General features: G+C 40.6%; 1 protein-coding gene across 1 annotated transcript in view; it reads right to left on the reverse strand.

Moving 5' to 3' along the window:
• Positions 1–2,943: 2,943 nt before the first annotated feature.
• qrsl1 (glutaminyl-tRNA amidotransferase subunit QRSL1) overlaps positions 2,944–11,574 on the reverse strand; it is a 15,028-nt gene continuing 6,397 nt past the window's right edge. The window contains exons 10-11 of the mRNA XM_016442151.1: positions 4,292–4,497; positions 2,944–3,877 (exon numbers count right to left, since the gene is read on the reverse strand). Of these exons, the coding sequence (XP_016297637.1) occupies positions 3,660–3,877; positions 4,292–4,497 (424 nt within the window). The 3' untranslated portion in view covers positions 2,944–3,659. The remainder of the gene's footprint in view (positions 3,878–4,291; positions 4,498–11,574) is intronic.

An 11,574-nucleotide genomic window follows, 5' to 3' on the forward strand; every position in this document is an offset into this window, starting at 1 on the left:
ATGAAAACAGTTGTAGCTCAGTCAGACAACATCTCAGTTAAGGACTATTCAAACCAAGGAAAATAAATGTAACGATACCTATAAAGTTGAATACTTATTCTAATTCTATGAGGATACCACAGCAGTAACGTTAACAGTGCAGATTATATAATTGAAATCAATTGCATAACGTTTTTTTTAAAAGCTGATGAACAGCAATTCTTAATCTATCCTGCTTTAAAGAGCTTGAGAATTTCAAATGGCAGACAACATAACTGCAGCGTGTGCTTAGAATAAACATCTTATTGTGCTTTGGTGTGAACTCTATAGTAACTGTTCTTGGTGTGAATGGGACACGAGTTGTAAAAACAAATAGAACCCATTATAATCAATGATGCTGTCTACAACAGATGTGCCGCATATAGCGCCTATTCTATTTCTAACACAATATGCGTGCTTACGTTACTTGCGACAACAAAACAAATGGATTTGGAACATTCACTTTGACGCATCTAGTGTAGACAGCCGTTGCATAGAGTCAGCAGACGTGCCTGGTGTAGACATAGTGTTAAGGTGCGGTAACATTAGCACTGATAAAGGTCAATGTATTTAGAATAGCAAGTTAGGGATCACTGGCCACGCAGAAGCAGCTTTATGTTGGTCAACACGACAAATTAGAATGACTGAAATCTGTGTGGATGAAACATTTTCACCCTCTGTTGAATCTTCCAATCACATGGATTCCTATTGAAATGACTGTATTTCGTCCACGAGAAAATAAATGTACCTTTTCTGGTGAGGAGCTCATCCTCTCTATCAAACCTTCCTAGGGTCATCATGGTGACCTGAGCAGGCCAGCTGTTTTTATTTCACTTACTGACATTAATTAAAAAAAAAAGAATTTGATCACCATCTGTTCTAAAGAAAACAGAAGGACATGCTGAAGTGAAGTCTAAAATATTACAACACTGATGTCACTGATGGATGTGGTTTTGTTTTGGACTGTTGCAAGTTAAGTACTAATTTGAGCCTCTTTGAGAAAAGAAGTGAAAAAAAGCAGCGAGAACTAACTGTTATGAATAACATCTGTGCCCACTGGGCCTAAAATCATTATTCATTAGCCACTAAAGGTAAATAACTAGTATAATATAGTTCAGTAAACGATATAACTGTGTGTTTATGATTCCAAAAATAAATATGATAAAAAATTTTATGCGCAAAGTCGACCTCATACGTCATCCGCCCGGAACTGCTTCCGTTTACAACAGTGAGCGCAAGCTAGATTAAAGTGATTATTACGTTTTGAATATGGATATTTTTCTTACAAAATCGCATTGATTCGCTACAGAAGGCCTTTGTTCACCCCCCGGAGCCGTGTGAGACACTTTTTTTAATGGATGGGCACTTTTTATTTCACTTCTTTTGGACTGAAGCACTGCAACACCCGCTGACTGCAATGATAGAGCTTGGAATAGCCAGGACAATTTTTAATCTAACTCCGACTGGATTAGTCTGAAAGTCATATACACCTAGGATGGCTCTGGGGTGAGTAAAACACAGCCTAATTTTTATTTTTGGGTGAATTAACCCATAAGGTGGGGCGAGGCCATTGACAGTTTTAAAAACAAAAAATAAAATTTTAAAATCAACTCTAAACAAAACTGGAAGCCAGTGGAGGGAATAGAGAATTGGGGTGATGTGCTCACGTCTGCGTGTAGTTTAATTCATCTCTGTTAAGACTGAGAATATCTGGTTTTCTGTGTTTCACATTTAAATAAACAGAAAAGATCTAGCTAGTGACAGAGCAGCTGTTAGTGGCTCATATAGATTTAAAACTCCAGTGTGGGATGAAAAACTGTGATATGTATGTGTGTACATTCACTCTTCTGACACTGAGGGCCCACAGATGGCCAGTTCATTGGGTTGAGATGGATATGAGTGCACTGCTTCAATGATTAAATTAGATCAGCTTCCTGTTGTGCTACTGAGAGAATCATATTCAATTGTAACGAACCAATGAGCAGCCTTTCAGGACTAATGACTGAAGAAGTACTGTAACATGTATTGGACCAGTGTGTGTGTGTGTTGTGGTCAGGTGTTTTCAGACTGCACCGTGAAGATTGTGTGTGATTTCATTAGCACCACTGTCTTTCTCTCTCCAGGCCAATGAGAACAGTTCTGACACTTAGAACAGTTACATTACAAGAGGCAGCAGCCAGAAATGGCAGATACACAAAATATTAAGCAGCACAACTGTTTTTAACTTTGATAAGACAAATTGTTTCTTGAGCACCAAAATCAGCATTAGACTGATTTCTGAAGGATCACGTGACACTGAAGACTGGAGTAATGGCCGCTGAAAATTCAGCTTTGCCATCACAGATAAAAATTACATTTTAAAATTTATTCAAATGGAAAGCAGTGATTTTATATTGTAATAATATTTAACAATATTATAGTTTTTTACTGTTTTAGATCAAATAATGCAGCCTTGGCGAACACATGAGATTTCTTTCAAAAATGTAAAAAAAAATCTTAATGACACCAAGTTTTGGAACAATATATATACGTATAATATACTGCATTAATTTTAAAGATTAAGTTAAAGATGAACTTTTCATTCTGTTCTTTTGTAGAATTCTTTTAAGATTTTCATAAGCATTTTTAAAAGTTACAGAGCTCAAAAGATACTTAAACTTTAACCCAGGGTATATCTGTAATTTACTTTCTTTCACATGTGTGTAGACATTGTTTATCAGTGTTGATCATCAGCACATTATTGTGATTGTATGCCGAACAACTCAACACACAATTACGATCTAAATTAACCATAACTTACCAAAATGTGATTAATGATTTCAACACAATCAACACAAGAATCTTAAGGCAAACAGAAAAAGATTATTAAAATATCAAAAATATATATATATATATTATGAATCACAACCTGACTTTTGATGGAAAGACACCAGCACTCTTTATTCAGTTAATAACCTTAGCCATAAAAAGAAATTAGAATAACGACTCCACATTCTGTACATAACTGAAGCTCATTTCCGATGTAAAAAGCTATTGTCATTTGTTAGAAACAGGATGCGTGCACTTTCAGAGCGTGGTTAAACTGCACACCACAAATGCGGTTCGCTGCTTTGGTTGTCGTGCAAACTGTGGATTCGGAAATCTACAACCATTCTCTCAGACTACAAGTATTGTCTGACTGTATAGATGATGATTATTTTACCTTCATTCAAGTTTTCCCTCCCTGAATTGTTTTCATGCTTTTACAATATCTGCTACTATGGTGTAAGGTTTACATGGAGGTCATTTTCAAGATCACAGTTTATAGCACAATGCTATATTTAATTTCTTGCACATTCGCAAAACGTTTATATATATATATATATATATATATATAGCACTACTAGTCAGTTTAACTCAGTGACTCCACTTATGCCAATGCTGCAGAATAGATGTAAGTTGTATTTTGATCAAATGAAGAAGAATTAATCATACAGACCACAGTCCAAAATAGAGACAGTGTCATATAGATCCAGTTTGCACTGATACAGCATTTACACTCACATTCTCACTTCTTATGTACCTAGACAGTAAGACACCAAATGTAACTCTCATAGGTCTCACTTCCTTTGAACTCTACCTGTTCAGTCTTTGCATTTTGGTTATGATCCTATTGTGTGTGTCCTTTCTCTGACTGATCGGTCCAGCTTTCTCTCATTTGAGTCTCCATGCAAAGGGATCAATGGAAAGTTGACTTGTTGTTCCATCCAGTGGGCTACTGTCAACAGCTTCCAGTCCTGTAGTGTCTGACCAATCAGCTGCAGGCTGATGGGAAGACCTCGGCATGAGAGGGCTGTTGGTACCGTGACAGCAGGCAAACCTGTGTGTGAAGATCATGTACTGTAAATACACTGAATCCCAAATACACACATACATAGGATTTATTTTGGCTTAGAAAAGATCAGAAAAAGATGAATGGATTTTGTTTTGTCGGTCGGTTCATTGATCCATTAAAACTCGATTGTGAATTTGTTTATACTGCTTCAGGAAAAGACCCTACTCAGAGGGTCACATTTAGCTGGAGGTCTCATGCCCTTCTTGGTTGTTGTTGCCACGCAAAACTCCCCGAATGACCTCAGTAAGGTTATTTCGCCTGTCAAATCAGGTGATACAAATCACATTTGCACAGGTAAACCAGATTAGCCTTCAAGGACATGCAAAGGATTCACCTCTATGGAACCTTCTTGAAATTAAGCAGAGTAATTTCTCTCTCAAATCCACTTCCTGTGCATACCTGCCATGTTGACAGGCTGGGTGAAGACATCCTCCTGAGCACTGCGCGTTCGGTTGTCTTCCTGTATGAAGTCAGCGTAGCGCGCCGCATCGCTCAGCGTTGTGGGTGTCAGGAGAACGTCAATGCCAGAGCGGAACACATTTTTAAAATCTTCAGCGATAAGACGCCGCATTTGTTGAGCCTTCACAAAGTAACGCTCATAGTTTCTGAAAAGACAGGGAGTGTAATGTGAAGATTTGAAATGCTGAGCTCTGTAACACCTCTATGAGAGCAAAACCAAGACACAGCTGCGTAAAAACACACGACTGCTGCACTGTAGGGTTAAATTTACACCGAAATCTTTGCAAATTGAAGATAACGTGAACAGATCATGATAAAATTTTGGAAGTGCTACTTGTTTTTAGTTTAAAAAAATAATATAAATAAATAAATACAATACAAAACAGTGCAACCCTACAGCTTTAGCTTCAAACTTTGGCATATTGTAATTGCTGTGTAAGTGATAGACATTTATTTTTGGCAGACAATTTCTTACCCAAATTACTTGAAGAAAGTGCATGTCATGTGTTACAATAACTTCTTCAGGTATCTAAGGCTAAATATCTAAGAGGGGTGAGAACCAGAAGGGCATAAGTGACATTTCACAGGAGGGCCAACTTTACAGGAGGGCCAAAACAAAAATTTTGTTTGATCTGACTTTGTGTACTGATTTCAATTGTTTATAATAAAAATTTGTACACACATGGATGACAGTATACTTATTGAACACTATTTTAACATTTATTCAGAAAAAAAATCTAATTTTTCTTTTGGCACCAATGTTTTATTCCATTTCATGTATAAAAACATGGGCACATCTGATGACAATATGAAGAAAGCATTACATTAATGAGTTTAAAACAAATAACAATCTATTGTGATAAAATGAAAAATCACATAAAAAGTCCTTATATCAAATCAGTTAATTGAATGCGATTAATTTTACTAAAATAGTAATCCCAGGCTGCCACTTAACTATTTGGCCAATGGGCGATTGAAAAGCCTTTACAGATGCCTTCCCTAGTGAAAAATAAATATACAAAAATGTATTTGAAATACATTTATTTCATGCTAAGTATACTACAAATACATTTACATATTATTAAACTGGTATACTTGAGGTCTGCTAAACTGGAACAACTAATTTTGTACTTAATGCACTTTAATTGTAAGAAAGTAGTGCTGACGTCCAACTAAAGATATACTGATATACTTTTAGGCTTAATATTGAGAAATATCCATTGTGCACAAGAAGTACTCCAAATAAAGTTTAATTAGCCTATAATTTTTATATTTATATAAGTATAGAGTGATATGTCAGTAAACAGACAATGAATAAAGCAAATAAAATGTTAATAGATTTGAACTAGTATGAAATAAATGTACTTTTAATACACTATATTACTATTTTACTAGGGTTTGTAATAAAAATATAGCAAATAACTGAATGATACTGAAGCAATGAATTGCATAACTAATTGTTATTAACAATAATAATAATAATCCCTTCTCTGCATTCTCTCTCTTGTGGCTAAGCAGTAACAGAGTGCCTATATGATATACCATTAAAATGTAAGTTATATTATAAGTTACTACCTGCTAGCTAGCTACACCTCACTGACATTGAATGCTGGATATTTTAATTTTCCCCATCATCCAGTTCTTTGTCACAAAATAAGCTTAATAATACATCTTCAGTAGTTAAAAACTGCTGTCTTCTGACCTACCAGGCTTACTTGTTGTGTCAGCCATTTTGACTCATGTGCTATCCACAGGCTTTATGCCGGTTTCACACTGGACGCGCAAGCAGAGCAGAGGCAAGGCAGCGCAGAAGCGGCGCGTATGCAGAGTGGGAGCAGCTGAACCGCGGCTTGTGTACTGCAAATACAGACGAGTATCGTTCATTCGGTCACGATTTTCAGGTGTTCTCCGACAACTGTCTGTCATGTCATGAGCTTTGGTTTATGATGTGGGCAGCATACTCTGCTGTGACGCGGCCGTGTTCCCCTCTGTCCCTTTTTATTTTGGGTTAAAAAGCTCCCCTGCTGTTAGGTCTAAAGGCACAATAAGTAACATAATAATTAATAGATGGCTGACTTTTCCATTTGTTGACATGACATGTTTGTCAGATGGTAAATATCATGTTGGGTGTCACTCTTAGAGATAATCACCATACTTATATTATAATGAAACCATCATATTTAAAAACATGCTAATAATCATATCATATAATAAAATATAATTTGTTGTTACTACTGTAAATATATATAAAATTATTATGGTATTTCCTTCAGTGCTTTCAGAATCTTTACTTTTTAAAATGATTTTGTTTCTGTATTTTAAAATATATTTTTATATTAACATTTTAATGACAGTATATTTACAAAAAATAATTATTTTATTTATCAAAATAAGCAGAACAACTTTGCTAAGGTGGTTGTTTTTGAACAAGTATTAACTTAGACATTATTAAAAAAACATTATTTTATCTAATGTATTTGTATCAATACTGTGTGACTGCCTTATGCCCCATGCTTTTTACCGCATGTGGGGTAAAAGGCCCCCCTTGCTACCTCATACATTTATACGATTTTTAAACAAAAACCACTTGTATGATTTATTTTCACACAAAATCTGTTGCTCCATAAACGTTTAATACAAATTATATTTTTTCTGAAATCATACATTATGGGCGTAGTGAAAAGCAAATTGTTTTCTTAAGGTGTGCCTTTAGCCCTGTTGTACGGTGTACCCTATTTTGTTTGTTTTTCATATGGTGATTGTGAAACGCGAAACACTTCACTTGCATGATTTTATGGTGAAATGTGCTATTTTTCATATTAATCAGGTCAATTTTGATCAAGAAAAATTCACTGTGGCTTTAATTTAGCATAAGCGGCGCAGCAAAAATAGACTCGGCGCCGAAACGATCGCGGCACTGCCGCTTCTGCTCTGCTCCTGCTACGCGCTGCCTCTGCGTGCGGTGTGAATGCTCTAATCTGTTAACATGGGCGCTGAAAAAATACAGCTTACGCGTGTGGTGTGAAACCGGCGTTACCCTCCATACATTTCTCAATGCCAAAGTGGCTAAAGTGCTGTTATGCCCTTTTGGCTCCAAATGGCTTGGTATTTTCAGTGTCAAGTCTTTTGGTTTCTAATGAATAACTCCAAAATGATTATTCACTTATGTCCTTTTGGCAGTAGAAAGAGCTCATCAAGAGCTTCCATTTGATATAGGCTATATATATCTCCATTTCACCCAAAATGTCACTTACGCCCTTCTGGTTCTCACCCCTTGCTATGTACTACCGTTGTTGGTAGGATTTTTTATGTTTTTGAAAGAAGTCTTTAAATAAAATTATTTAAGATTAATAAATGCTTTAGAAGTACTTTTAATTGTTAGTTCATTTTAACTAATGCAGTTAACTAAGGTTAACAAATGGAAACGCTAGTTACGCATGTAACTGTGGTTCTGTGAATTCCGGATGACCACCAGAGGCAGTGTAAACACTATGGATTATCGCAGCGCCAGCTAGATAGGTCGAGAAAATATACCAACAAAGTCACGTAGTGACGTATGCTGAGCCCTGGGGGGTTATAAGCCACCGTAGCTCAGCACTCTGCCTCGGTACGCCTTTCTCGCGCATTCTGAGTGACCAAGAACTCTGGCAGTCATCCGGAATTCACAGAACCACAGTTACATGCGTAACTAGCATTCTGTTTCATTCCTACTGACCGCCAGAGGCAGTGTAAACACTATGGATGACACATACCAACATAGTCATGAGGAATGCCACCCACCTGATGAAAATTAAGGCCGCTCCTGAAGAACCGCAGAACTAAAGGCATGATGAGCAGCAACATTGACTTTATAAAACCAGGCAAACGTGCATGGAGAAGACCAGGTAGCGGCAGTGCAGTTATCCGCCAAGGAAACTCCTCTTAAAACAGCCCATGAAGATGAGATGGCCCTAGCGGAATGGCAGGTTAGTCTCAAGGGCGGTGGCCTCTCTGCTGCCTTGTAAGCCAGTGTAATGGTCTCCACTATCCAGTTTGACAATCTCTGCTTCGACACTGGAGCACCTTTCTTCACACCACCATAGCAAACAAATAACTGGTCTGACTGTCGAAATTAAGCAGTAGAGATCACATAGCACTTCAAGGCACGTACAGGACACAAAAGTTGGGTACCTGAATCAGACCCTGATGAAGTCTGAAAAGAGACCAGTTCAATGTGCTGGTTTATGAACTGAGGAAGAAGGACTTTTGGAAGAAAAGAAGGATTGGGTCGTAGAACCACCCCGGTATCATCCAGCAACCAACGCAAGCACAATTCGTTAACAGACAACGCGTACAACTCACTAACTCGTTTCGCAGACGCGATAGCCAACAAAAAAAAACAGTCTTCAAGGACATCCATTTAATGTCAGTGCTTTGCAAGGGCTCAAACTGGGATGAGCAAAGGAACGTAAGCACAAGTGGCAGATCCCACACAGGGAAGTGAGGAGTCCGAGCAGGGTTCAGACGTCGTGCACCCTTCAGAAAACTGCAGACAAGACTGTGAGATCCAAGAGAAGATCCACCAACTGGAGCATGATATGCAGCAATCGCAGCGACGTACACTTTCAACGTGGAAGCTGCCTTGCCCTCCTCCAGTAAATGTTGAAGAAAGTTTAAGATGCTCGGTATGTCACATGTTGCAGCATCAAGCCCCCACTCCCCACACCATGCAGAAAAAAGCTTCCAACGGGAAGCATAAATCTGTCGTGTGGAAGAAGCCCTGGCGTTAGAGATGGTATGGATAACCGCAGGGTCACAATGCTCCAGAGAAGGATTTAACCCAATGGCCAGACCCAAAGCTGCAGACGAGCTGGATCCGGATGCCAGACCCTTGCCTCCAGCTGGGAGAGGAGGTCCTTCCTGAGGGGAAGTTTCCACGGATTGCCTGTCAGAAGTCTCAGCAACAAAGGAAACCATGGTCTGGCTGGCCAACGTGGTGCCACGAGTAGCACTCAGTGCCTGCACAGGGAGATCCTGTGTAACATCTCCCATAACAGAGGGATAGGTGGGAACGCATATAGTAGGCAGTTCGGTCATTCGTGAGACAGTGCATCCTGGCCCAAGGGACTGGACACTTCCGTCCTTGAGAACCATAAACTACAGTGAGTGGTCATCTCTGAAGCAAAAAGATCCACTTCCGCTCTTCCAAATCGTAGCCAGATCTCCTGCACTACATCTGGATGAAGCCTCCATTCTCCTGGATGTACTTGATCCCTGGAAAGAGCGTCTGCTGTCTGGTTGCACACTCCTGGAATATGAGCTGCCCTCAGTGAAGCGAGTCGTGGCTGACACCATGTCAGGATCTCGTGAGTAAGCTGTAGAGACCGGCGAGAGTTTGTGCCGCCCTGGTGGTTCAGATGGAACACTGTTTTATTTTTTAGGATTGTCGGACCGAACGAGAACATGGCGGCCTGCCAGGACTTGCATGAAATACTTTAGAGCCAAGAACATGGCACGTAGTTCCAGCAGATTGATATGTTCTGTGGCCTGGGTCGGTGTCCTGCGCCCGCAAATACCTCTCAGATTCCACGTTGCCCCCCACCCTGTGAGGGATGAGTCTGTCGTGACCAGTTCCCGACGAGAGGGAACAACACCCAGGGGCACTCCTGCCTTCAGAAACTCTACCTGTCCCCACCGCCTCAATGCACGGATGCAACGCATACCTCTTATCCAAAGAGGAGAAAGAGCTGCACTCGTACACCTTGTAAAGACGCGAGGAGCAAGGGAAAGCCCGAAAGCTAGCACTTTGAACTGGTACGCTTGATTCAGGAAACTGAAACGCAGAAACTTTCTGTGATGAACAGCAATTGTCTCAAAATGTCTCAAGCTTTGTGTGTGTGACTTTTAGTGGTCGTGTGGGGGCGCTGACGGGGTCCCCCTGGCAACTGTCGATGAGGTGGCCGAAAATCTCTCGCATCCTCAGTAACACGAGACCTTTGAGGGGGCTGTGACTGAGGTGTAGCGTGCCGGCGGAAACGTTGCTCCGATGTGGCATAATGATGACGGGTCTGAACTGCTGGCATCCTAAAGGTAGGGTTCCGCTGCACCTTCGTCTGCTGACGAGTGGCCTCAGACAGCTTTACCCTCTTTTCCAACAGTTCCAGAACATTAGGACCAAAAAGATGCCCGGGAACAAATGGAAGATCTCTCAAGGTTTTCTTACAGTCCTCAGGTAGCCGTGCTTGGGCAAGCCACACTTGGTGGCGGGCTGCCAGGAGCGTGGCTGTAAGACTACCCAGCTCACGGGTCACATGGCCCATTGTCAAGAGAGCAGTTTGCAGAAACTGTGAAATAGAGGGATCAAAATTTGCTGGTTCCAACGTACTGGTGGCAGCAAGAAGTAACTGGCAGATTGTGTTTTCCGCACGAGTAATGTAGGCAACAGACTCGTATGCCTTTTTTAGTAGGGAATACGTACGACCATATTGAGCGCTGGGACATCGCACATTCCCTCGTAGTGCCTCGTCAGGAGACACCACCAAAGCTGCAACAGGCTGCTCTATCTTCGGAGCATGACTCACCCCGATGGAATCTGCTTCAGCCATAGATGCTAGCATCCGAGCAATCTTTGAGCACCGCTTAGACGGACCAGAACCAGTGAGGGCATTTGAAAATTCAGCCACAAAATCTTTACATTGTGGCATGGCAAAAGAAGCCATAGCTGTGGCCTGTCTGAAAAAAAAATCCATACGACCACATTGAGCACTGGGACATCGCACATTCCCTCATAGTGCCTCGTCAGGAGACACCACCAAAGCTGCAACAGGCTGCTCTATCTCCGGAGCACGACTCACCCCGATGGAATCTGCTTCAGCCATAGATGCTAGCGTCCGAGCAATCTTTGAGCGCCGCTTAGGCGGACCAGAACCAGTGAGGGTATTTGAAAATTCAGCCACAAAAACTTTACATTGTGGCATGGCGAAAGAAGCCGCAGCTGTGGCCTGTCTGAAACTCAGCCATAGATGCTAGCATCCGAGCAATCTTTGAGCACCGCTTAGACGGACCAGAACCAGTGAGGGCATTTGAAAATTCAGCCACAAAATCTTTACATTGTGGCATGGCAAAAGAAGCCATAGCTGTGGCCTGTCTGAAAAAAACATTTGTTTGGGCAGACTGGACTGGTGACTCATCAAGTCCTAGACGAGCAATTGCCATTCGAAGTACAGCCAAAGTATCATCGGAAG

The sequence above is a fragment of the Sinocyclocheilus anshuiensis genome, unplaced genomic scaffold, assembly GCF_001515605.1.
Source record: "Sinocyclocheilus anshuiensis isolate Anshui unplaced genomic scaffold, SAMN03320099.WGS_v1.1 scaffold335, whole genome shotgun sequence".
In the NCBI taxonomy this organism is placed as follows: domain Eukaryota; kingdom Metazoa; phylum Chordata; class Actinopteri; order Cypriniformes; family Cyprinidae; genus Sinocyclocheilus; species Sinocyclocheilus anshuiensis.